The sequence below is a fragment of the Pangasianodon hypophthalmus genome, chromosome 10, assembly GCF_027358585.1.
Source record: "Pangasianodon hypophthalmus isolate fPanHyp1 chromosome 10, fPanHyp1.pri, whole genome shotgun sequence".
Classification (NCBI taxonomy): Eukaryota; Metazoa; Chordata; class Actinopteri; order Siluriformes; family Pangasiidae; genus Pangasianodon; species Pangasianodon hypophthalmus.
This window is the reverse complement of record NC_069719.1, coordinates 21,141,180-21,168,641: the sequence shown is the minus strand read 5'-3', so window position 1 is coordinate 21,168,641 and position 27,462 is coordinate 21,141,180. Positions and strand designations below refer to the sequence as shown.

The following is a 27,462-nucleotide window of genomic DNA, read 5'->3' as shown; positions in this document are numbered from 1 at the left end:
AGCACAAATGGGTGATGTCTGTCTGCCTTTCTGTCAGTGTTAGTGTGTGTGTGTGTGTGTGTGTGTGTGTGTGTGTGTGTGTGTGTGTGTGTATATGTGTAATAGATTTATGTCTATACTGTGAGACCCTGTGCCATAAGGCTCAGTAATAATTCAGTGTTTTCGATTGAGGTAGAAGATTTTGTTTTAGCTTTCCCATGTTGCAAATGAATATCTAGTTATAATGCTCACGAAACTCTGCAGTTACGCCACTATATTTTGTTTCTTCTGTTCACAGATGTTACAACAACCTCAGTGCCAGTGATGTCTACTACAACAGGCAAACCTAAAAGCAAAGCCAGCGACGCTGTTACGATTACTGAAAGTGAAGTTTGGATCACAGTGCATACAGTAGTTCCTGTTACAGGTAGAATCCTACCACAAACACCACCACCACATCATCCATACATAACAACCATAAGCATCTCCACTAAGAATTGCATCATGACCACAAAGATGAATTTGATGAACATCAATCCTTTGCAAGAGCAGTGAAAAATAATGAGCTGCATGGAAATTTCCATATACTGAGTGAAACGGTAAAACTGAGGTTCTTGATTCTAGACCTGGAGTACTGACGCACTGCAGATTTTACTGTATTCTCTGTTGTAACATACCTGAGTTATAAAGGGCTTGATTAGCTGTGGGTTGAGTGGGGTGTGTTATGGGCACTCGTGAAACACAAAGAGCATGGAGTCCCTATGACTGGAACTGAGAACCACAACTGCAGGGTATGAAAAACCAGGCCAGTACTCAGTCAAACAGAGTGACACAGCCAGAAGGAGAGGCGCCAACGTCTACAGTTTAGCCGTCATATTTACGTTTTTTGACCTTCTGCCATGTCTGTATGCGAGAGAGTGGTAAACTACGTTTTTCTGCTTTTTCTTCAACTAAAGCAGTGGTCAGACCAAATCATACCACTAGAAAGGGCAATTCACTGAAAGGGAAAGGACAGGGGACATGAAAGATGCATATTTGCCTCAGATAGTGGTTACTTTTGCTTTGCATTGACTTTATATTTAACCTCGAACTTGTGAGACAATAGAAACTAAGTGGGTGGGACTGGTGTTAAAAAAAAAAAAGCTGGAGGAGCTACTAATTATTAAGCAGCAATCCCATAGAATTTTTGCCTCTTACTGCTGCTTGATGTACAGCAAACATCTGGGGGAAAAAAGCTATCCATCTGCCGAAGAATTAGTTGAGCAAGTAATGGGAATGAAACCCCAATGGTTTCACTTAATTGATTACAACGTAAACAACATAATATAAAAATGTTAGTACATGTGACATTTAATGCGAAACTCTCGTCTTTTCAAGATGGTGGAAGTCTTAGTGAAGATGTCCCAGCCGAGATGGAGATGTCCCTCATCTACCAATCAGTAGCCTGGATTCTGGCCGCCCTCCTCATGTCTATAGTCATATTTTTTATTGTGGCTCTTCTCATTAACAAGAAGAAAAACTGCGTGCAGATGTCCTGTTACGATGCACCCAAAAAGGTAAGTAAAAAAAAAAAAAGGTTCTAAGGATTTGTTTCTACACTCTTTGTTTCTGACAGAAATATGACCACTTGCCAGCTGTAACACTGGCCAAGAAAAGAATATTATAGACATAGTAAATCAAGTTTATTTTTCATGGATGGAAAATGACCTAGAATACTCATTGTTTATGAATACATGTCATTTGTGCAGCTGTAAATGGAGTTTATGTATTTATTCATCGTCAGTGATGTAAACCGTGATTTATTAGAAGACAATTCATTAAAGCACCTTAACATCACTCTCACAACTAAGGACCTTTTGTTTAATGGGAAATGTAATTATTCTTTTCCAGCTAAACGTTTGCCATTCACAAAGTTAGACAAACTTAAACTGAAAAGCTGGCAGGGTTTTCCTCCCTTGCTGAAGGTGAGCAGTGTTCCTTAAAGAAGCCTTTCGGTACTTTTCCTTTCCCTCATAGACGGTGATCCTAAAGAAGCATGTGAACAAGAACTCGGTTGTGTACGCAGAGCCGTCCAAGGAGAACAAGCTCCAGAACGTGAAGAACGACTGCAGCATGACCTTCTCACCAAGCGCGAGTTCGCCCTACGGGGAGCGGATCAGCATCCCGCGGGCCAAGCTGAGCAACGGACATGTGAGAGTCCAGCGTTAAGGCCTCCTGCTGGGACTACAGGATATTTCCTTTCATCTCTATTGGTTTCATACACATCCATGGAGCTCACAGAGCAACTCGCACAACATGCCAAGGATTCTTTTGCCTTCCGTTGAGAAGGATCATTGGTGTCCAGTGGAGGAAAGAAGTATTGTGAAACCTTTCGTCTTACTTTATTATATTGCTGTTTTTTTCCCCTCCTAGCCATTTTTTGGAGTGGTAAATTCTTCCCATAGCTCTCAGGAGAAATAGGAGAAGAAAACATACTTATTTGGACATGAGGCTATAACAGTGCACTCTGGAGAGATGCTGGGATTGAGCTTTTGAAAATTTTTGACTGAACATTGCTACAGACTTCTGCATCAAAATACAATTCCAATTCACTTATTTGGATCTATCCTTTATAATGCTTTATGCTAGAAGTTTACAACCGAGGATTGAATTTGCTGAGGCAAAACTTGACTGGGGTATGTACAGTGACCCAAAATGGAGGGCAGCTACTTGGCTGATTCCTTCATGGACATTGGCAAGGTAAAAAGTAACAGAATGGAAATTATTATGACTAAACTACATTCATGGGCCATTTTATTTGGAACACCTGCATCATGCAACTATCCAATCAGCCAGTGCATAAAATTATGCAAATACAGGTCAAGAGCGTCAGTTAATGTTCACATCGAACATCAGAATGGGAGGAAAAAGTGATCTCAGTGACCGATCAAAGTGACTTTGGCATGGTTGTTTGGGCCAGATGTGCTGCTTCGAGTATTTCAGAAACTGCTGATCTCCTGAGATTTTGTTGAAGATTGGAAAAACATTGCCTGATCTTTTTCCAATCTTCGGCTGTCAGTTACCAGTAAGCCTGTGCCCACTGTAGCCTCAGATTCCTCTTCTTGGCTGACAGGAGTGGAACCCAATGTGGTGATCTGCTGTTGTAGCCCATCCATCTTAAGGTTTGATGTGTTATGCATTTTGACATACTTTTCTGCTTACTACGGTTGTAAAGTGTGGTTATTTGACTTACCATAGGCTTCCTGTCAGTTCAAACAAGTCCGGCCATTTTCTCTGACCTCTCATCAACGAGGCATTTTTGCAGACAGAACTGCCACTGCCACTCTCTGGACATTTTTTGTTTTCTGCACCATTCTGTGTAAACTCTACCGTGTGAAAACCCCAGATGATCAGCAGTTTCTGAAATACTAAAACCAGCCTGCCTGGCCCAAACAACCATATCACAAAATCAGTGAGATCATATTTTCCCCCGCATTCTGATATTTGATGTGAAGATTAACTGAAGCTCATGACCTACATCTGCATGACTTTATGCATTGTGCTCCTGTGACATGATTGGCTACTGGAAACTTGCATGAAGCATGGGTGTACCATTGGTGTGCTCCCAATAAAGTGGTCGGTGAGTGTATATATTGAACAAACTGCAGAATCTGAATCATAAACACCCTGCAAGAACAGGGGATATTCTTGGTTTATGTCTAATGATTTTTTTTTTTACTTGTAAGTGTATTAATTGTAGTCTTAGTGACTTTTCTGATTTCTATTATGGCTTCCTTAAGTAGTAAGATGTGTCACTTAAGAACCTAGAGTAAAAATCCATTCCAATACAACTTTTGAGGGTTAGGATCGGTCTAAAATCATATACAGTACTCAGCATCTGGTGAGCCAAAAATAATAATAATATTAATAATAATACGTTTCAAGTCAACCACTTATCAAATCCAATGAGTGCACTGACAATGAGCTCGGAGAATACAGACTATATCAATTCTTTCAACCGTGTGTGCCAGCACCCATTATTATTATTATTGTTATTACTATTAGATATTTCATTTTCCCTCTGTAGTCTACAAGACATAATCAAATAACTAGTTGATAACTCTGTAACTTGGATCTACTATCTGTGCCTATTTCAATACTGAACTAATTATCAAAATAACTCTAAGGACTTACGCTATGTCAATGTCTACAGAATTATTGACATGATTGATACAGAACAGGCAGTGTGTATTATTAAGGGTCAGTTACTTACCAAAAAAGTTGCAAAATATTCCAGGAAAGACTGATGCATGGACAGGGATTTGACATTTCTATCAGCATGATAAACTGCTTCAGTAAACAGTGTTTCTATTTGGGTTTCACTGCCAAGAGTAAAGCCCAAACCTAAGAGTGTTACACAATACATTCACAGAACAATTTGACTCAGTTTGTGTTGTTAGTTTTGTTTTGTTTTTTTTCCATAGAGTGTTGCAATGGGGGGCATGAAAAAATGTGGGAGAGGGGTAAAACAAAGCAAGAACAATTTTAGATCATTTTGATAGCTATTGGCTTAAAATGATGATAGTGGCCATTCTAGGGTTGTATTTCATAAATGTAAAAAGGTAGATAAATCATAGATGAAGAGTACATTATTTATTTTTTCAAACAGTTTATTTATTAATACTGAACTATAGTTTGAGTACCAAGAAATTTGTGTTGTTTTGGATGTTGACAGAAACCATATTAGCCAAAGCTACTGTACATTTTTGATTCTGTAAACCATTTCCATTTCTATCTGCTTTTTGGAAAAGGAATAAATATATTGTGTGATCACTTGGTCATAAGCGTCTACTTTCAGAAAGTTTTATTACTCCTACTCCTGCTACCACTGACGCTTGACACTTTAATTTGCAAGATGAAGATGTATACTGATCCATAAACCCCAGCTCCAGTAAATGCCACTTACTGACGCATGAAATGTAGAGATTTGTGTCAGTACATTTCACATCATTCTGCTTATATAGACATTCAAAATAAGGAAACAAGGAAAAATGCACAATCAACTAAGGAAAAATACATGTTTTAATGCATCTGTTTTAGCATTTATAATACAGCAAATGTTAACACTTTTGAAATCCTCTTAGACAGTTCTCTGTTTTGGAAAATAAAGATTGACATGATATCACTACGGAGAGAATTCAGACTTGGGAACAGTATAATGCAGAGACTCAAAGCTGGTAATAATTACTGGACCCCTGTGACAATGAACAATTTGTACCTTTGGCAGAGATGTAAACTGCAGTCATTACCAATAAAAAGAAAACCCCCTGCAAATCTAAATCAAGAACATACTTAACTTCAGTCCTTACAAGAGTCTTTTGAATATAAATTGTCTAGAACGGTGACGTCCGGTTTAGAGAAGAATCTTGTAGTAGTCATCTCTGTAACTGTACAAGACAACAACTGCAACCCTGCAAAGAAAAATACATTCAGATTCTAAAAAGCTATTTCATTTCAACTAATTATGATTTCATTGACTACTTTTCCAAATATAAACATTGCTGTGTGTCCTGTTATAGCTATAACACGATTCCATTGACATTTCAAGTGTCTTTATATGCTTCACTTGCTAAAAGCTGTAAATACAATCTTACTTCCTGTCCTACAAAGAACCATCCAGCTCCAACTATCCCAAAAATGCCCTACAATATCTCCATTGTTCCTTTATTATGCTAATTTGCAGCAAACATGGCCTCCACATCCTAGAAAGACTGTAGAAGCAAACAAACAAATTAGAAACAACTGTTCTGCCTAATCTATGCAGACTTCTAGAGGTGCCAAATGCAGCTTAGTCATATTGATTCCTGTACTTTTTTTTTTTTTTTAAAAAAGTGAAATTTATTAAACTCTAGAATGGTAGCCTTCTATCCACTGAAACATGAGTGGATCTGACAAACCTCTGTATAAGCTCTTATGTAGAGCAAGCCAGTTTAATATGTTTCAATATATGACTGTTAGATAAATAAATATAAGCAGACCTAACGCGAGTGCAAAGCACTGAAAATACAAAAGCGCAACTGAATCAACTCTGCTAATTATTAAAGCCTTCATGCACAAAATGTGGTGAAAATTCAAATCTCTGTAAAGCTGTGGTCCTGCAGGACTGGAATATTTCGCCTCTGGAGTCTGGTACTGAGCATACGACTAGTGACCCATGCAAAACTTAAATTCTGTTAAATACATTAGTGCTCTAAATAGCAAATAGTTTCACACACTAAATAAATATAAGTATTAAATATCTTCAGCTGGAGCAATATACATATTCTCCCCGTGTCTAGGTGGGTTTCCTCTGGAGTGGACTGCCTACGCTAAACTGCCCCTGAATAAATGTGTGCATATGTGTGTGTGGCACCCTGCGATGGACTGGCATCCCATCTAGGGAGTATTTCAGCCTCACACCGGTGTTCCCAGGATAGACTCTGGGTCTACAGCAAACCTGACCAGGATAAAGCAGTTACTGAAGGTGAATGAATGAATGAATGAATGAATGAATGAATGAATGAATGACATCAGACTCTTTCTGCATCTTTCAGATTTTTTTCCAGCATAGCATGAGTGACATGACTGACAATAAGCTCAGATTAAAGACCTGAGGAAGGTTTGGAGTCCTTTGTAGAATAATGAGCCTCATAACATAAAAAGCTCATTCAAAGGTTTTTACCTTTTAATCATCTTGAAATGGTGAATCTCCTCACAGATGGACTTGAGATAACGCTGCTTGGGCATGTGTGACAGTAACTGTTTAACGCTGATGTTGAACTGCTCCTCTCCATCAAACTGCATCAGTCAGAAAGAGCAGAGGTGGCATTGTCGGTTCATTTCTTTCTTAAAAATGCTTTTCAGCAAATATTTAAGCAATAAATCATCTATTTCAACATATTCAGTTACTGTAAATAACCACTTTGTAATGTTAGTCAAAACAACCCATTCCACTGGCAGATCATTTTTCTTTTGAGAAATAGAAACACCTTCAGTAAAAACGGTCCACAAATAGGCATAATAATCTGTTTTACTGTAATCGCATGCGAAAGATTTTCACTTGCTAAGACCTGGGATACTATATATGCGCACCTGCCACTTTATTAGGAACACCTGTATAGCTGCTCATTCATGCAATTATCCAATCAGCCAATCATGTGGCAGCAGAGGTACATAAAATCATATAGGTACAGGTCACGAGCTTGAGTTAATGCTCACACTCATCACCAGAAGGGGGAAAAATTTGATCTCAGTGACTTTGACTGTGGCATGGTTGTTGGGGCCAGATGGGCTTGTCTAAGTATCTCAGAACCTGCTGTTCTGGAATTTTCATACCCAACAGTCTCAACATGTCTCTGTACACACACACACACACACACATTATATATATATATATATATATGTATCATCCAGCAAGCGGCGGTTCTGGAGGCGGAAATTCACTGTTAATTAGAAAGGTCAGAGGAGAATGGCTAGACTGTATTGAGCTGACAGGGCAGATATCCTAATTCAAATAACCGCTCTTTACAACTGTGGTGATCAGAAAAGCATCTCAGAAAGTGGCAAACAATGAGTTCATTCCAACAGAATCCAATACAGCACCTTTGAGATGTTGCAGAATGGGAGATTTGCTCTGAAGCAAATTTGCAGCAATTATGCAATGCAAATATTTCAACATGGACCAGAATCTCAAAGGAATGTTTCCATCTTGTGGAATCATTGGCACAAAGCTATGAGGCGGTTCTGACAGCAGGGAAGGGGGTGGGGCTACCCAGTGTTAATATGGTGTTCCTAATAAAGTGTCTGGTGAGTATGTATATGTCTTATATAAACCCTCACCTGCAAACGTTACAGAATAATTGCTCTAAAAACTAAGGCCAGTTCTGCATTAATTCCCCCATCTATTATACTAAGTAATGAACATAACAGAGTGTTAGAGTAAAGTGTAAGATGTATAATAGTATAAGTGTGGTTAGGTCTATTAAGAGCTAAAGCACTAGACATAACTATTCACTAGCACCTTAGTAATACAAGTACATATTTACACAAAATGGTAATAAATGAGGTGTGGTGTTTTCCTAAGAGGCTACATTTAGTCACCTTCAGCTCTGGTTTCCTGAGGTATGGGTTCGATCACTGTGTATTGTTTTGTGCTTTAAACCCACATAGTTCCTTTTCATACTTTCCTATGCACCACTGCTCTATGTGTATTTGAGGACAAGACATCCATTCATTCGCTGAGGTACGTCAGTCTACGTCAATTACATTTCTCATCTGGACTTATATTTCTTGAAACCGCATAAGCTCTACTTTTTTTTCTTATTCAAACAAAGACCGGTGAATTCTTTTCCACCACCCAACTCTGGCAGCCAGACAAACTCCCTCTTTTTCCTTCTCCTCAAGTGGCTCAATCAATGCTGAGAACGAAATGGAAATGGAACTAGAGGAGAGGGGTTTCCCTCACAATAAGAATGCGGACACCTCCAAGACAGGTTTCCTATATACTCTGCGTACCAGACAGGATCCCCTCTCTCTTCCTGTTTATGTGCCACCAAAGCCTTTCCCACCCTCCCACTCTGTTCTGTTGGAATTCAGTTTATTTACTTGCAACAGCTCATTATAATGGCTAACGGATACAAACCTCCAGAGACAGGAAGTTGATGAGGGTTTCCTTGGACAGGTCAACCTGGGAGTGAAGGGAAACAATGTTACTTTGGCAGACACAATGGAGTCTTATCTAGGATGTGCTGTGTACACAACACACACTATCAGCATACCAACACACTGTACCAGTTCACAGGAAGTTCCCAAAGTGTCTTAGCATCTCTCAGATTGCTTAACACTTGCAAAAGGCCAGCCAAGTTCCACTGAGTAGAGATTAGTTACTGTACAGAGCAGGTAGCTCCAACACAATCCTGTAATGCACACAGACTAATGGACGAATAGTGTCATGATACTGTGCACTACAGACAGCCATTGCAGTGATCCAGAGTTACTGAGTCTCAGGGAACAAATACTAGAATTCTGCAGAGAATACAGGTAAGTAGGACAACTTATTTGTGTGGTGACCTGGGAAAACCCACCAGATTTCACTTTCAGATGGCCGCTGCATTATTACCTTGCAAATGCCTTGCTGTCTCATGAGTCAGTGTCTTAGGCAGCAGTTCAATAGCTGTGAAGGTAACCCTACATCACAATGTTGCCAGTGGCAACCACTGTTTTTTTTTTAATGTAAACTGCACCCCAAATAGAATGATTTGTCTTTAGAAATGTGTAAGAACAGAAAATTTAGTAAGGCCACAAATTTGACCTTTCCCTATCTAGTGTAGGTGGCACTATGCGGCATTCTGACTTGCAGCTCGTCAGTGGTAATTCACAGACTGGAATGATGTCATTTTCAATCTTCTACATACGAAGTGGAAAAAAAACATGGATGCCTCCTTATATACTCATTTAAAAGTAAGAAGTGCTACTGTGTTTATTTCTGTTGCTGTGCTCAGCCATGTTGATTTGACGTTACTCCATAAACTGGGAAGTAACTGGTAGTTGAGAAGACTACCCCAAGTCAGCGAGTAGGAATTTCAAGTTGAGGTGGCGTTTTCTTTGGCTTTTCCTGGTTGGAGGTTGGGAACTACAAATTGCGACCTTGAGTCAAATGCAGCATTAGTACACATCAAAAGTCCACAGTTAAACACGTTTGGACAATGTAGACTCGATAAACTGCATGCTTTGAAACTTGCACAGTGAATACCTCAAATTAAATTGGTCATAAAACCACAATCAAAATATACAAGCAATTTAGATCATGATGGAAAGATTTTTTTTATTTTTTTTTTTAAAGAGCAGTTATTATTAGAAACTTGAGTTAGCAAGACACTAAAGGTTGATTTAAAGAGGCTTTCAAAACTGGCCTTTGCAAGTTTGCCCCTTTGCTACCCGTGTTGTGATGGCATTGTTTACATGGCTGATTGTCGCCACTTCAGTCTGAATGAATTCACTGAGATTCATTCAGACTCCTAATGAACTATTTATATGCATCCTAAACAGGACAATGCACATTTATATACACATTTATATACACGTTTTGTGCACATACACAGGAGTGAGGTTAAACATTTTTTCTGCCTCAGCAAATGTCATCCAAGTATATGTCATTTATTTGTGGGGGGGGGGTTGTGATGGGGTTAGTTTTCCCATTTTCTCCCCAGTTTGGTCACCTGCCAATTCTCAGCCGCCAGCCAGCTCCTATCATACAACAACTATCACCTGGGGAGGTTTGAGGCGAACATGTGTATAACACACTCGCACTCACTCATGAGGTAACAGATGGCCATGATTGGCTAGTGTTGCTGTGATTGTATTTTGCTCCCTTGGCTTCCAGCCATGGATGGCTGTGGTATTGTCGGGATTTGAACTTGCGCTCTCCCGATGACAGGGTAAGAGTTTTTTGTTACGCCACTTGGGAGCCCAATTGTAATTATTAAACAGACAATGAGAAGTGTTTATGACTGCAATAAAGCTGCTCAGCCATTCTATCTGCCTGATTTTTTTTTTTTTTTTTTTTTTTTTGAAAATAACATAAAATGCACACATTACCAGTGAGTATAATGCCTTTACTCATCTTCTTACGTTACCAATATTAAAGACCATTGTCTAGAAATGAATGCATAAGAAATGAAGGTTTTATTAAAGTTTTTTCCCTTATTTTTTTAGAACGTTCTGCACTGTCACTGAATGTTTGGTGAATATTAAATGCTGAACTTTACTGAACTTGCGCCCTGCATCTGCCTCAAAATGTTAGTTTCACACCAATCCAACCTCACAATTATTTTAAATAGATTAAAATCTGTAACATGAACTTTATTTTCTTATAGGACTGTTTTACTGCATCAGGAGTGTATTGTTACAAACACTCATGTGCAGAACTCACACACAAATTCAGACAGAGAAAGTAAACAGACACAAAGGTTTACATGGCTGTTATTTTTCTATTTAATGGACTGTTAAAATGTTACCCACATTGTTCTATTAGATATGAGATTCATTCAGATTGACCTCAATCAGTTTACTCTATTCCGACTGAAGTGTATACGTGACCGTTTTTATTTTGATTGAGGTCTCACTCTGATTATTAATTGATTATTAACATGTAAACGTAGCTAATGACCTAATCTCCTCCCAACATTAAAAAAAATCCAATGTTAAAAATGATAAACAAGAAATGAAAAATCTGATTAAAATGAAAAAAGGAGAAAGAAAAACCAGAAAAACATTCACTTACAGCCAACACCTCGATGTCATTACTCCTGTTCTGCAAACTGTTGCCAAGATTCTGCAATCTGGTTTGTATCTGGAGGTGCAGAGAGAGAAAGGAAACATTTCTCCCTTGATCATGTGAATGTGGGAGACTTTTCATTCTCGTGTACAAAACCTACAGCAAGGAGTGTTTAACTTAAGTGTCTGTCTCTCACTTAAGGATCGGAAGAAATTCAGTAATACTTCGCTTGCACTGGGGGTCTGTGATGGAAAGGTCAGCAAAGGACACTTCATGCTCCCTAACCCCTTGCTGAAGGCAACTATGCCAAATTATCCTCTAATTCTGCTGCACTGGTATCTGGTGTTTCTCCCAGGCTCTGGACATGGGTGAGATGTGGAACTATAAGGTTATTAAGCTGTTTTGGTCTAAGTGTGGTGTTCTCCAAGCTGCCTCAGTGACTGGGCTCTGAATCGGAGTCACTGAGGGAGCTGGGAGAGCACCTGAATTTCTCGGATGTCTTCTTTATTATTAAACATTGCCATACCTGGACGAAGTGCTCCTTTAATTTTACACATGAATGCAGTCAGATCTAAACAAAAACACTGCAGTAAGATCTAAAAGACATTTTGCTGTCTTGAGATACTGGTGAAATTTCATACCTGTGTCTCATAGCGTCGTCGTGTGCTGGCCGAAACCTTTTCCGGTGTAACCAGGTTCACATTCATGTTCATTGTTACGCCTCCCCCGTGCTGCTCCGATGAACCTGCTACACGGCACAAATTTTATTCAAAAACAAGCACACCTCGACGCCAGCAGCTTCGACAGGGATGCCTCCGCCGCCAAGGCTAGTCCATTTTCTTACTAATTTGTATGCCATGAATCCCCTTAAAATATACTTCAAGGAAGGAAGCTATTGAAGAAAATTATTTCGGACATTTGACCTTGATCCTGTTTGGATCATTTCCAAACTTTTCTGGTGGTCACTATCATAATTCTATATAAATCTTACAAACATTCATACACTCGTTCTTGAGATATCGCACTAATGACAGAGGAATAATAAAACCCTTCACATTTGCCTTCTACATTCATTCCTTTATTGATTTCCTGGTTCATTCTTACATATCCTTTAGTCATTCATTCATTCTTTCATTCCTTCCTTCATTCACTCCCTCTTTCCTACATTTCCTTCCTTCTGTCATTCCTCCTGTCATTCTTATCTTCCTACATTTCCTTAATTCTCTCCCTCCTTCATTCATTCCTCTCTACATTTCCCTCATTCACTCCTTCATTCCTTCATTCCTTCATTTACGTGCATTTATTTAAAGATGCAGTGAGGACAGGATGGTTGAATTATGAGGAAGGTGTAAATTTATTTTTACACCTTTTTACACCTTTAGTGTGGAATTTATTTTCAAGCACTTTGGGATTAACATGCTTTGTTGCTTAGGGAAGTGAGTAAGAAGAGTCTCTGCCACATGACCATGTGAAAAGAAGTCCAGTAACAGAGGAACAGTGGAACAGCATAATAGGAGCCAGTCGATTATTACACGCAAAACTGTAACATGGAGGCTCATAAATTCCGCTCATTATGTTTGGCTTTTTAAGGTACCCAGTGTGTAGTATGCAAAAATTTGCGCGCAAACACGCACACGCGCGCACGCAGTGCTGGATTTGCCCTGAAGGTAAATGAACCTCAGATGAAATTCTTGTTTAGCTGTGTGTGGTCTATTTTAGCTCACCTCCAGCTTAACAAGCAAAACAACAACAGAGGCCAAGTAGGAAAGTTGATACCTGAGTTTAACAGGAGTGATCCCTTAGGATTCTGGAGAGACCCTCCCTCCGATACCTCTCTGGGAGAAATCAACAGAGGACATGAAGTTAAACAAGTGTTTGTTTTCTTAGCTTCCCTTTGTGCTGCTGACTCAAAGATAAATGGTGTAAAGTGTAAAGACACAGAGGACTGATACTCACCGGCTTCTCTCATCAGCCAGTTTGGTCCGGCATTTTTGGATGATGTGATCCACTAAATCTGACTCTGGAATCCTCTTTTCTGACTGACGGTCCTTCTCAAAAGATTTCACCTACAGCACAGAAAGAAACACAAATGTAACCTGCATAGAGTTTTAAAGTGTAAGTGAACCAATTAACCCTTAAATGCATACCTTGGGTTACCAGTGACCCATGACCCCCTTCTATCATACCCATTTTTTAGTCAATGCCCCACCTCAATAATTTTCCTTTTTATGTGAGGAGATATCACTTAGCTAGCAAGGTTTCTTTATGCAGACTGACTGCATTTACCGCTGTGCTCATTAAACTGGCTCCTTACCCAACCAGATCTATTCAGGAGGATAGCCTAGGTAAGATTAAAGAGTATGCATAAAATATTTAGCCTTCTGTCAATTTTATGTCTTTTGTTGCTGTTTGCCAGAATTCAGCCACCGCAACATCTGATGGGGTGTCTCATGCAGCCTCACACTTTCATAAATCATGAAAATGGCTCCAAAAGTTTAACTTTCAAATCCACGGTGTAGACAAATCACTGCCCTGGATGTGTCCGGGCTATTCATATTTTATTTGTACGCTCACTTAGGGTTAATTGCTGTGCATAGATGACATATGATCTTTACAGAATCAGGAACATGTGGAGACACTGACTAAACCCAGAAAAATAAAGTTGGGCACAAAGCCATCCTAACTCTCCTGCTTCCTACACGCCGTTAAACGTAGTTAAAATGTCGACAGAATATAAAGATGCTAGCCAGGCACAAATAATATCTTTTACGTGTGATGTGAAGACAGAACACGACAGCTGACTCGCTGACTTTCTGCTGAAGGCACAAACACAATGTGCTAAATTAGAAACGTATAAAAAAAGGATAATAATCAATCATACACTTGTTCATTTCCGTCAGTCTATATTAAAGTACTTAATTCACAATACATCTGCTACCACTTTTTATGCCTAGTTCCCAATGTGGCAAACTTTTCAGCCTAAGCTTCTCAGGCAAACAAATCTGAGCAGCACACTTGAACCTTTACTTAATAAATTAACAATTTGTCGACCCCTGAAAACCTTGTGACCTGAAAAGCAGAAATCCATAATTAATGCATTTGTACATTTCACACTAATAGAAAGAAATGCTCGTTTTTGCAGCTTACTTTCACATAGGTGCCCTCTTTGTCAGAGACCAGAACCATGAATGTAATGCCTGCAAGCCTGCAGTGATCCAGGAGAGCTTCCTGAGACTGAAACACATCAGAGAATATTTATTATTTATCCCTCAGCCACTCTAAACAGGAAAGAGCAGTGCATGTAAACCCCTTACTCACATACACACATAGTGATAACATCCTAGTTACTGGGTGTTTACAGGGAAAGAACATGTGCAGACTTAAACCAGACTCAGAACCACAAATCATCAAGATGTGACATTAATTCTTACTCAGAGAGCTCTACTATTTAATTTCGGTTATTTGTCCAGCACTGTCCCATTCCTCTATAGAATCTCATTCATTTTACATTTACTTCACTTCCAATATGTCCTTTGATTCCACTGTATATTAGCTTTGTGTACAAGGCAGATGTCTATTAGTGCACAAGCATGTTAAGTGCCACTAAAGGGAAGTCGTATGGTGAGTGTTGCTACTCAGCTGACAAGCAGCACAGACCCATGTAAGAGAGGCTGATAAGACACACAAGTGTGGCTTGCTGTCCAATTAGCTCCATTAAAATGGACGTGCACAGAACAGCACCATGTTTGGATAGGAAACAGGCAATCCACTCACAACACTTAGGTCTGCACAGGTAACTCACCACAGTGTAGCTTCAGCACAAGTTTCAATACCACAATGTGGCAAACAATTCAATACTCTCATTTTCAAGTGTTGATTTAAATAGACAAACACTACATGGATGTTGTTTTATGCTTATAAATAAGCTTAAAATGATATTGTGCATGTGAATTTGACCCAGATAGGCCCAGCTGTACATAGAATTCAGATACGCCTCTTGTAAAGTCATTGCAAAACTGATAAATTGTATCCCAAGTTGTATTTACATCTAGTTTTTACATATGGGTGAATATCAAAACATATTTCATATATTCTTCCTTATAGTTTTTCTTACCTCGCATCCTTTATTTTCTTAAATTACAGCCTTTACTTACTTAATTCACATCCTTTACTTACTTAACTTACGTCCTTTATTTACTTGACACACTTTATGTTCTAAACTTACGTCCTTAACTTACATCCTTTATGTTCTAAATTTACATCATTTACTTACTTAGCTTGCATCCTTTACTTACTTAACTTGCATACTTTATTTACATTTTAATACTACTAATATAATACTAATACTAATACAATACTTTATTATACTTTACATACAGACTGTACCTACTTACAATCTTTACTTACATACCTAACTTACATACTTTACTTACTAAAATTACTTACTAATTTCACTGAAATTATTTACTTTACTTATAAATGTACTTTTTTAACTTGCATAACTATTGTTTTGATATTGTGAAACTATACTTGGTACTGGTATCAAGATTAATGTATTTTCTGTGAGAAAGAGAAAGAGCGGTGGTAATAAACATGTGGACCGAATTAACCGCATACCCACAGACCCTTAGGGAAACGTTAGCGCAAACGTAAACCTGTATTTCTGTGTATTTCTACAATGCCCAGGGCATGACTGGCTGGTGAACATGTGTCTGTGTGTACGTCACACATGCATGCAACGCATGTGTCTTGGGGCAGATTTATCCTGATCACACCTGCTGTGTGACGTCTGCGCCTGGCTGGGTGACTGCGGTGCAGACGTCATTCTGTGCAGCATGGCTCAGAGCTGCACTCGGCCCCCTCAGCCCCCTCAGCCGATCTCAAAGACCATCCAACAGCCGTAGCTCAGTAGTGAAGGTTCTGCATTATTAAACAGAACTGCCGGACTGTCACTGTGGTTAACTCTTGCACAATGAACCAGGCTTTCTTCCAATCTGAGATTTAAAAAAAAAGATTGCCCCCTTGGAGTTAAATTTATATAATTTTTTCTTAAAATTTTACATCGCTGTACTGTCTCTAGCCTCAGCTCTTTCCATGCCACGCATTGTCACCTGTCTGGCCAGTGTAGCCTGGCAGGCCGAATCCACTGCTTGGCCTAAGAGAAAATATTTAAAACTGAAATGAAATCAAAACTAATCTTTCTTCCTTGTTAGCTCATGCCTTTGGTCAGATTGTGTTCAGCCTTGATTCATCAGTACTAACCACTTAAAAGACAAAGTTTTTTTGTCTACAATTTTCCACTAAACTGCAATGACTTTCTTCCACCTCTACATGGCCTCCGATTCTTGGCTACATCACTGTGATGGTCGCTGGCAGAGACATGCCCACTGTTTATAACCCAATCAAATTCTGAACTCCCACACACACAAATACACTGTTTCACTCAGAAATAAGGTCATGTTGTGAAAGAAAAGGCAATACAATTTCTGTTTCACATTATCTTTAAAGGGAAATCCTTTCATAAAACTAGTACTGTGTAGCACCATATTGCATCCATCAACCTCAGTGTTTATGACACACACACACACACACACACACACACTTACTTTATTAGGAGAACCTGTACAACTGCACATTCATGCAGTTATCTAATCAGCCAATCATGTGGCAGCAGCACAATGCAAAATAATCATGCAGGTACAGGTCAAGCGCTTCAAAGAGAATAAAGAAAAAATATGATCTCTGTGACATTAACCATGACATGGTTGTTGGTACCAGATGGGATGGTTTGAGTATTTCATAAACTGCTGACCTCCTGGGAATTTCATAAACAGTCACTAGTGTTTACACAGAATGGTGTAAGCCCAAGCCATGACACTACCTCCACCATGCTTGACTGATGAGCTTATATGTTTTGTATCATGAGCAGATCCTTTCTTCCTCCAAAGTTTGGCCTTTCCATCACTTTAGTAGAGGTTAATCTTGGTTCCAGAACTTTTGTGGCTCGTGTCTTTATTTCTTTTCTATGCAAAATCCAAGCCTTCTGATTCTTACTGCTGATTAGTGGTTTGCATCTTGCGGTATGGCCTCTATATTTCTGGTCTCGAAGTCTTCTTTGAACGGTGGATTGTGATACCTTCACCCCTGCCGTGTGGAGAGTGTAGGTGACATCACAGTCTATTGTTTTGGGGTTTTTCTTTCCAGCATTTCACACTGTTTCTGTCATCAATTGCTCTTGTTTTCTTTGGCTGACGTGTTCAGTGTCTGGTTGTTAGTACAGCAGTGGTTTCTTTCTTTTTCAGGACATTTCCAAATTGTTGTATTGGGTATGCCCAATGCTTGTGCAATGGCTCTGATGGATTTTCCCTCTTTTCTCAGGTTCAAAATAGCTCGCTTTTCACCCATAGACAGCTCTCTAGTCTTCATGTTGGTTTATCCTTTTTAACAACAAATGCAGTCTTCACAGGTGAAACCCAGGGCTCAGATCAACAGTAGACATTCAGAACAATCAACCTAACAGGACACACTCGGACAACAAGTAACACCTTTTAATCACATGTTCCAATACTTCTGATCACTGGAAAAATTAGTAGGTAAAAACAAAAGGTGCCATGTTCTAAGTTGTTTGACCCATTTACACTAGATGTAAGTATGAGGAAATGAAAGCTGAAATTCTGATCCATCATGCCTCTCATTCACCTTTTGATCTCAAACCCAAATGTCCTCAGGGTATAGCAAATACAAAAGATTTAGCCTTGCCGTTTCAATGCTTTCAGAGGGGACTGTTTTTCAAAATAAAAATAAATAAATAAAATAAAACAGATATGTAGACTTTTTCGAATTGCGATTAGCAGTTATAGGAAATTTATGAGTGTACAGCCAACAGGAAAACTACTAGAATCAAAGATTATTCTACAGAAAACTGCAATTCCATGTACACTCTTCACAAATGGACACCAGAGACGGGTTCCTTATCCTCTGACGCAACTAGTTCCATTACGATATCAAACATTTGCTATTCAAACCAAGAAATCTTGCTCTAGAGATTATTGCATCAGCATGATAAGAGTTGAGAAAGCACATTTACAAAACAAATTTATTGTTGGTTATTTTATTTTGGACCTTTAACTATTTGAGCACTAAATATGGATTTTCTCTTTTAGCTAATTTTCTATTTGGTCACTTCCAGTTCCCACTAACCAGCTAGTGTTCTCCATCATTCTGCCTATGACGGACCTCATCCTCACTCGGCAGTAGCTAACACATTTCCTCTGAGATGCTTGCATCTCTGTCACTGTATTGTTTTTTCAAAATGCTGCTCATGCAACATCACAGGGCAGCTGAAAAGGTTTGATCAGATGCCAACTGCCCACTTTCATATATATGAACTCACAGACTCCCACGTTTGTCTAACGTGGCTCAACATGGGACAGAGCACTCAGAGAGCATTTCCCCTACAGCAAATTGGCTTTACCACCAGGCAAATTTTCTCTGTTTGGTCTGAAAACTGGTCTAAAATCAGAAAAATCAGAATAGTTGAAGCAAGGGGGTTTATAAAAAAAAACTCTCTAGCTGAACTGTAGATACTAGAACCTCTGCCATCACCATTACACAGCAAAATCTGCATGTTTCTACTGATTGTTATACCCTCTACACACTGCATATATGGAGTCTTTGCACAGAAAGGAAAAGTATTAGAAGATAAAGGTGTAAATCGTTTTTTTTTTTTACTTTCTTGTGGGATAGAGTGTGCAGTCAGATATGAAGCTTGCGGACAAAGAAAGACCAATTAACATGGGAGCGTATATGGTGCTGCAGCACTACGTGACTGATTCGTTCATTCATCACCAGGAACATCAGGCAGGGTCACAGTGGTTTAAATAAATTTTTTGTTTATATTTTGACACATACGACCAACTAAGTTTGTCAGAAAATACTGAGGGCATGTACAAATAATAGTAACTGTGGGAGCGGTTCTGCAGGAGCAGGGGGACTGATTAAGCGTGTCTGTGGGAGTGGGCAGGACTGGTCAGAATTCCTTCAGGAGTGGGCGGTAACTCTACTTGAAGTCTACTTCAAGACTGATTTAACGTTTTCCTAGAGATTCATGTTAAAAGTCTAGCAGTAGACAAGCCGCTGAGTGTCATCTAGGCACAGCCCGTACACTCTTCTTTAATTATTTATCTGCCGCTCATGTCTACCTCCGCTATGATACAAGTATCTCACTGTATCTGTTACAGAACTATTACTTCAGAGCAGAGTCATATTTTGGATCAACATAATCCCTTTCCAGTCAGAGAAAACTATAATGGGACAAAAGACAATTAGATAGTGTTGATTTTGGACTCGGAGACAGAAAGTTGAATGATTTGTGGTTAAGAGTCGGCCAAGATACATAACACAGCATATAAATAAAACCAGATTAACATGAAGAGCGGAAAAAAAAACATGTAGGCCAACGTAGCAACTGCAGGACCAAGATGAAAAACAAAATGAATATGATAGCAGTTTGGACTGCTTAATAAATGAAGGGGAGATAATGGGAGTACTGAGTAGCGAATACTAGAGTGGACTAGAGCTAGAACAGGGTGTGAGTAATTTGGGTGTGTAATGCTGAGGCATAGCTCCTTGGCACTGATGAGGGAGTGCTATGGATGTGCAGAATGTGACAGTGCCATGGCAACAGTATGGAAACTCTCTACACTATTAACACTAACCTACTGTACCCACTGAAACATGTTCAACATATAATCATTCACCTATATATTTAAATATCACTATAGTAACCCCTGTAATTCATAAATTTCCTGTTAAAGCCAGTTTTACACTTTGACTTTTTTTTTTTTTTTTTTTTTTTTTTTTTTTTAAAAAGCTAACAAGATTATTACTTGTCACACTGTAGGAGATCATCCCAATAAAATCTAGACCGAAATCTACAACAGGCTGTGTAATGATCTGTCGAAGTAAGCTTATACAGTGAAGATCCTCTAATGACAGACCTCCAATTAAAGAAATGACTACGTTTTGTTGACATCAATCTAGGCCCGTGCAGGAAATAATTGTAGTAGGATAAACAGAAACATTCTTCAATCTGAACTAGAGGTAATAAGAATATTATTTCTGTTGTTTCTGTCATTAACAGAAAAATTGTGCATGTTGCACCATTTCTCTACTGAATCTGTAGCTGTCCCATGAGTCTTGTGTAATCCTAGTCCATCCTCTGATTGGTGCTTTAGACGAGTATCGGAAAAATTAATTACATCAGATGCTGCCAGAATGTGTTTTCTGCTGTCTTTGGTTGCATGGTCACCAGTATGCATGGGACATTATGCATTGAAGGGCCACTGATCTCAACACATGACCAAAGAATTCTATTATGATGTGCAATTTAAGTCTGTGACAGCAAACCCAGCCCGAAAATCATAAAATGTAAACTCGGCTTTAGCTTCATTGCAGTTACTAAATACACTATGTCATTGTAGTTACTAAATAATATGTAGTTGTGTAACTGAATAATAAGATGACACTAACAAAGCTGTCAATCCTAAACCAAGACAAGCGTGTGAATTTTACACCTCCCTGAATCCTAGGTCAAATGTCAAAAGCCTGACCTGTGACACATCGTAAACCAAATCAGCTGACACTCCAGCAGTCCAGAGCTTCTGCATGACATTAATGGCTCTGCTCATTGACGTCTGGCCTACAGGGACCACCAGCACATCACACGAGCTTACAGGAGGCTGTGGAGACGGAAAAGACACAAGACAGCCAATCAGAGACAGGCACGCTCGCAAACAACCAATGAGAGAAATCGGACAGAGGAACAGTTGTGCCAATCTCACCGGTTCTTCCATGGCTGCCACGGCGCTACATATCTTATCAAGGGCTACGCTCGCCCCCACCGCCGAGGCCAAGGGAGCAATGGGTGCTGGTCCATGGAAGTCCAGCATCTGAGTGAGGAGTCAAAGCAAGCTTCTGAAGAGCGGGTGTATAATGGGACAGTGCTCATTACAGATTATTAATGCAGTTTGTGTATGTTTGACCTACCAGGTGGTCATAACGTCCTCCGGCTGCTATTATATCAGGAACAGTACGTTTGCGTTTCTTAATAAAGGCCACAAACTGGAAGACGACCCCGCAGTGCTGTTGCACCTTGTAGATGAGGCCCAGATTGACCACCACCTGTAACCCAGCAAGACGTTCAGCTGCTTAGTAAAGAGGCCAATATTGGGGTTTACTTCCATCTATTATATGTAGGAACCAAGTAAGATTCATTGTTAATGTCTCATGACGTCTTTAATCCCAGTTCATTCAAACTAATTCATATTATAGTTCATATCTTAAAAGCCCCATGTAATGAAAGATGTGATATCCTCATGCCATATGTAGTCATTATTTATGTTCGAATTGACCAAGAAACCATGAAATTGATTTCTTGGTGTTGATTTCCCCTTCTTTTGGGCAAGAACATGCCAGTAGGTAAGTCACTTTATCATGTCTTAACACCTTTTTATTTGTGGGCGTGAGCAGGTTTTATAGCCTAATTCAAACAAACAGCACAAAATCTACATACATTACATCCATCCATCCATTTTCATCATCGCTTATGCTACACAGGGTCACGGGGTAGCCTTTAGCCTTTCCCAGAGGACTCTGGGCATAAGGCAGGGGACACCCTGGATGGGGTGCCAACCCATCGCAGGGCGCCATCACACACACACCCATTCACACACTACGGATAATTTGGAAATGCCATTCAACCTACAATGCATGTCTTCGGACTAGGGGAGGAAACCGGAGTACCCCCCCGATCACGGGGAGAACATGCAAACCAGACAGACACAGGGTGGAGGAAGGATTCGAACCCCCAGTGCCATGCGAGGCAACAGTGCTAACCACTAAGCCACCGTGCCCCCCACACATACATGGATATTTTAAACTATTGTCTATTTTTTATTATCATGTAAATATATTCTTGTTCTACATTTTAAACTCTGGCATTACTTGGTTTTGGTTTAGTTTTGGTGAGTGCTCTGAACAGAGCTTTTTCAGGGGGAAAATGTTACACCAAGTAGCCCCTTTTCAATACAATCACTGAGAAAGTCCTATTTCAACAGCTGAACTCAGTTTCTTTTGCCAAGCTTTCATACAAAAACAAAAACCTTCCTGGTAAGACTGTAATATCAGAAGTACTTTAAGCAGAGCAGTGTGGTTAGCAGCTGTACCTGTATTTTAACTCCTAGTCTCTTAAGCAGACCTGTAAGCTCCTCCAGATCTTTAAGGCCTTGCTTGGCCAGCTGTGTGACTGCAGCAGTCTTCTGTTTAGCCATAGAGTTGATGAGAGGACTGAGTTCCCGCAGCTCTCCCTTCTGCTCTATGAACTTATAGAGCATCTGCAACTGCACAGAGATGCACACTGAACATGAGTCCTAGTTTACAATGCAAGACATGCAGAAACAGTAAACGCCAATGGGCCTCATTCTATTAATTCCTGAATAATTATTCAATACGGTCCTGAACAGATGAACGCAGACCTCAGAAGTGCACAGAGAGCTGAATTAATCCCCATGCATACAGTCCCCCATACAGAACAGTCATCCTACGATGACAGATTTTTAACAACTGATGTACTGCAGTATAAATAATTATCCAGATACTAAATCACAAATCTAATTAAAGGAAAAATCCACCCTGAAAGACTTGCATATTAATCTTTTGAATTAACATGTTATCTTCACCATCTTGGCTTCCAAGGTTTATTTTATAATGAAATTCGGAGGTTTTTTTCTTCTTTCAGCAACGTGTTGGTCCGTTTTCACTCTGTCGTATAGCTGTATTACATTCTTCAAGTTGTGTTCAGTGTTTGCTGTCTCCACTACTTCTACACTGGATTTCTTATTAATATGATGTTGGAAGATGGTGAGTAAAAAAAAAAAAAAAAAAAAAGAATCTCTTGCTCTTTGGTTTTTAGGATCTAACAGTGAAATCTGATCGTCATCCCTTTTTTTCGAGATCACTGAAATTTTTTTCTTCGATTCAAAGCCATTGTAACTGCACTAGCAATGTCCCCCTGTGACATCAGCATGGCAAATGACCGCTAACTCCTCCGCACCAACCAATAATTTAGCACCAGCATCACTAAACGCATCACAGATATTTCAATATACACACACACATCACATAAAGTATAGTATATACACAAGTGCTTCAGAGTGGACTTTCCTTTATACATTCAAAAAAATTCCTAGGACCCACAGTTTAGATCTCATACAATTTAGATCAGTGATCTAAGACATTGTTAATTTCCTGTAACGTACACTGTTATTAGACAAGGACAGGTTGCAGAACTTGGCTTCCACCTCGCGTTTCGTCAGTTTCTCACTCTGTTGAGAAAGACAGATATTGAAATTGAGAAGTTATGTCATGAAGAGACCTTGAGGGAGCAAATTAGCACTATAAGCAAACCAGTGAACTCTGTGAACTGTGAGCTAAAAAAGAAAAACACACAAAAAAAAATATATGACATACACAAAAGCGTGATTTTGATTTTCGGAGTTGAATGTATTCCCTGCTTGCTAAGGTGGGCTGTTAGTTTTAGTGTATTATCTGTTTAGCTTTGTTTACTTCAGTATTATCATTTGCTTATTAATAATCTCAGGCATGTAGTCAAGAGCTGAAAGTGTGTTTTAGGCCCTGGCCTATTTGTACTAACATGAGGAAATGTTTTTTGATAAAGACTACAACACACTTCTGTAAGTCGCTGTAGATAAAGGCATCTTCCAAAAGCTATGATGTAAACATAGATCACGATCTGTGGTGCAGATTAATGTGTAGAGAGCAACAGAGTTGTAAAAGCATGCTATATGTAGCGTGCTGCAACTGAACACTGACCTCCATCTCTGCATGGGTCTTACAAATTACAGAATAACAATGTGTAATGGAATAACAAATGTGTAATGGAAACTATCAGCTGCTGCCACATTGCTGCCATCACAAGAAATATTAAAATGAAAATCTTAATTCATTTTCCATTATATCAAAGTGCTGTTGAATTCTTTATTATGATTGGTCAGAAGGTGTTGATTGATTTTCTACAACAGCAGCTCTCACAGTAGTGCCAGCTGCAAGCCGCCAACGTATATGCCAGCTGATACATTGATAATGTATTATTATATTATATTATAACAATACCGTATCTATAGTAACAGCTTACACGGGGGATAATCCATGGGGTTATGGGGTTCACTCCCCATAAACGGATTAAAAAAAAGTGTTAGTGTTGATATGGTAAATAGGAGATGGAGATGTTTATTTTTGTATTTTTGAAGGCGTGTTTAGCGCTTTGTAACAGTTGGCGTTAAAGCTATACGTTTTCTGAGACGTCAAAATCTTCAGGACGGAGGATTTCTTGGTAACATGACAAGTAGCTTTTTTTTTCTTTCTTTTTTTTTTAAATAACTTGTATCAACTTGTAGAAAACTAAATTGTATGAACATATATGTTATAATGTAAATGAGAACAGGAACGAAGTATTTCGCTGACATTCAAGAAAAATGTAACCATAAACAAATAAAAATATGATGTCATTCTTAAAAAATAAATAAATAAATATAATAAAAAGCTCTTGACCTGCTGATTTTTTGCTTTGCACTGCTGCCACATGATTTTGAATTAGATAACTGCATGAATGTGCAGTTGTACAGGTGTTTGGATAATTGCTGTGGTAATAAACACTTGTTGTGGGATGTGATGTTACTGGAAAATAATCAATGGCAGGGTCATAATGGCATAATGGCATAACGCCACCTTATCACTGAACTGATTATTTTCCTAGAGCAGCACGCCCCGTCATGTTTTAATCCTTACATGATAGACTTGGCACAAATTTGTGGAAGCATATAGCTTGAGTATCTTATAAATGTGCTCACCCAGGTGTCAGTGCGTGTGCATTAGCATGGCATTACCATGTCTGAGCTTACCGTGGCATCACACAGTATATTGGAAGCCTGGTTTAGTTTGTCTTCTGGCACACCGCTGTGCAGCAGAATGGCTCGTAACAGGCTGGTGTGGTTCAGATAGATAATGTAGTTCCTTTCCTGCATTGCGGCATGAGACACAAATCCATTAACATGTACTACTTTACATGGCCTTATTGCTCAACCATATTGTGATATTCTCCTTTAAGATATTCCTTCGCACTTCCTATACACACTACCAAAATCAGCCAATGTTCCTGCTAGTACCAATGTACTAAGTAGCCACACAGATGCCATCTTTATCACTAAGGATCGCTGAAAACACGTCTTTACAACCTTCCAGTAGAATTAGCAACACCATTGTAAAAACACAAATGTGTCCATTGGCTACTTGCTTGACTACAAAAAATTTCCTGCATAATTAAATGTAACATTTATAAAAATTCAATGAAATTCAATATCGCAGCTGCTTGCTTCAGATACCTGGAGCGCGCTGAACTCCTGGATAACCTCACAGATGGTGTAGATGGTCTCGGCGTCAGGGAGTAAGCTGCTGGTCAAAGGCACGACAATATCGAAAGCACACTCGAGCAGCTCTTTGGGATGAGCCCTGTCCAACTTCCGTGGCCTGAACACACGCTCGATACTGTACCTGATCAACATCAGGACTTATTAATAATGACCCTGTCATGTGATTCATACAGTGTGCAATGCCGTGTAATCACACACGTGTTAAAAAGGAAGGCTGCTTAATTTTAACATGCATATATATATATGGTCTGGGGACATACAATATATATATATATATATATATATGCGCATGTTATTTTTAATATATATTTTTATATATATTTTTTAACTTACCTTTTGAGGTGTGAAATGCCATTTCTGGCCACAAATCTGGCAAATGAGATCTGGTGAAAAGAAAATGTGGGACAAACAAAATAAGATCTAGTAGACATGGTCCTCATAAACACAGCATACAGTTAACAGACTGTAAACTGAAGTAAAAGGTAAATACTGGTATGTTTGTTATTTTGTAATTTCACAAACACTCTAGTCCTTTTTGCTGGAATGACGCATTCTACATCGGGGTCAGTTTCAGCATCATGAACATCTTAATGGCTTGTGAATGCTGATCCTGGAGAACTCACCCTCAGATCATAGGGAAGAGTGACCAGCATGCCACTGTGGTCCATAAAGCAGGCAATCTCACAGCCTTCATACAGCTTCCTGTTCCTGGGCAGGAGGAGTGGCGTCTGTAACCTTATTGCACCTGAGAGAGAGGGAAAAGAAAACAAGATTGGGTGATGTGAACTATAAGATCAGGTTAACGTCAGTCCAAGAGACTATGCAGTAGGGGAAAAAAACAGAACTAACAGTAAGAAGACTGAAAGTGGATTATGAGACAGTAAGGAAATCCTCCTGCAGTTAATTTTGTTCTCTGCTAATGCTAAATATAATGAAATACAATGCTTGCACTGCGGCATAGTGAATTTCATCATGATCAGCACTGTGCGAAAGAGTGTATTCAGTGCCAAAGCTGCATGTCACTCTCCAGTCTCACTCAGCTAGTTTAAAGCCTGTCGGAGAAGCGTGCTAGCTGACAGAGACCAAACCAGACTCTACTGAGGTGGAACATGGCGCTTCAACTCTCAGGTCATTATCAGCCTGGAAAAACTTCCTAGACACTGGTATAGACAGCATCCTGCTTCCTAGAAGGGCCAGTCACTGAGCTATAAGGAGGGCTCTGCTGGTGGACAAGAGCTTCAATGCTGCGCACTCTCACCTCCAGAATGAACTATTTAAGCTGAGACTTGTATGTCCCCAGACCATCTACACAAGTGCATATCAAGAATTGGTAAATCCTTAAATAATAATGATGATATATGTAATATGATACATAGATTTTTTTTTTTGCACATTCATTGCACTGATTAATTTATTTTCCTCATTAACAATGTGGCCTAAAAAGCATTGGAGCTGGAATCATTTGTAGCCTGTGTATGGCTGTTTACTGAAGTGCGGTTTGATGTGTTCTTAGATTTTGTATATCAGCATTTAACTGCACTAATAAAAGAGCTTTAAAATAACTGAATCAGTGGAATTACTGGTCAATTAGTAAAAATTAATAGTCAGACAACCCCCATTACAAACACAACAGAGGACTGGAGCAGAGATATACAGGCCCAAAAACACATTCAACCAAAATTT

The 27,462-nt window shown here is 39.2% G+C and overlaps 2 protein-coding genes across 6 annotated transcripts in view; one reads left to right on the top strand and one right to left on the bottom strand.

Annotated features, from left to right (window-relative positions):
• LOC113530222 (cysteine-rich motor neuron 1 protein) overlaps positions 1 to 4,791 on the top strand; it is a 59,500-nt gene extending 54,709 nt beyond the window's left edge. The window contains exons 13-15 of the mRNA XM_053237575.1: positions 278 to 406; positions 1,357 to 1,535; positions 1,996 to 4,791. Coding sequence (XP_053093550.1) covers positions 278 to 406; positions 1,357 to 1,535; positions 1,996 to 2,187 — 500 coding nt within the window. The 3' untranslated portion in view covers positions 2,188 to 4,791. The remainder of the gene's footprint in view (positions 1 to 277; positions 407 to 1,356; positions 1,536 to 1,995) is intronic.
• Positions 4,792 to 5,022: 231 nt separating this feature from the next.
• Positions 5,023 to 27,462, bottom strand: part of eif2ak4 (eukaryotic translation initiation factor 2 alpha kinase 4) — a 54,374-nt gene continuing 31,934 nt past the window's right edge. For 3 of the 5 annotated variants that reach the window (XM_053237574.1, XM_026918989.3, XM_026918986.3), the window contains 17 exons: positions 26,403 to 26,524; positions 26,113 to 26,162; positions 25,732 to 25,900; positions 25,252 to 25,368; positions 23,590 to 23,655; positions 22,498 to 22,671; positions 21,320 to 21,454; positions 21,115 to 21,222; positions 20,884 to 21,012; positions 14,420 to 14,506; positions 13,229 to 13,338; positions 13,049 to 13,107; positions 11,914 to 12,020; positions 11,279 to 11,347; positions 8,639 to 8,683; positions 6,680 to 6,795; positions 5,023 to 5,429 (listed from right to left, as the gene is read on the bottom strand). In XM_053237574.1, coding sequence (XP_053093549.1) covers positions 5,372 to 5,429; positions 6,680 to 6,795; positions 8,639 to 8,683; positions 11,279 to 11,347; positions 11,914 to 12,020; positions 13,049 to 13,107; positions 13,229 to 13,338; positions 14,420 to 14,506; positions 20,884 to 21,012; positions 21,115 to 21,222; positions 21,320 to 21,454; positions 22,498 to 22,671; positions 23,590 to 23,655; positions 25,252 to 25,368; positions 25,732 to 25,900; positions 26,113 to 26,162; positions 26,403 to 26,524 — 1,721 coding nt within the window. In that variant the 3' untranslated portion in view covers positions 5,023 to 5,371. Of the gene's footprint in view, positions 5,430 to 6,679; positions 6,796 to 8,638; positions 8,684 to 11,278; positions 11,348 to 11,913; positions 12,021 to 13,048; positions 13,108 to 13,228; positions 13,339 to 14,419; positions 14,507 to 20,883; positions 21,013 to 21,114; positions 21,248 to 21,319; positions 21,455 to 22,497; positions 22,672 to 23,589; positions 23,656 to 25,251; positions 25,369 to 25,731; positions 25,901 to 26,112; positions 26,163 to 26,402; positions 26,525 to 27,462 lie in introns of those variants that run through there. The other 2 variants (XM_026918987.3, XM_034307769.2) reach the window with 2 other exon arrangements.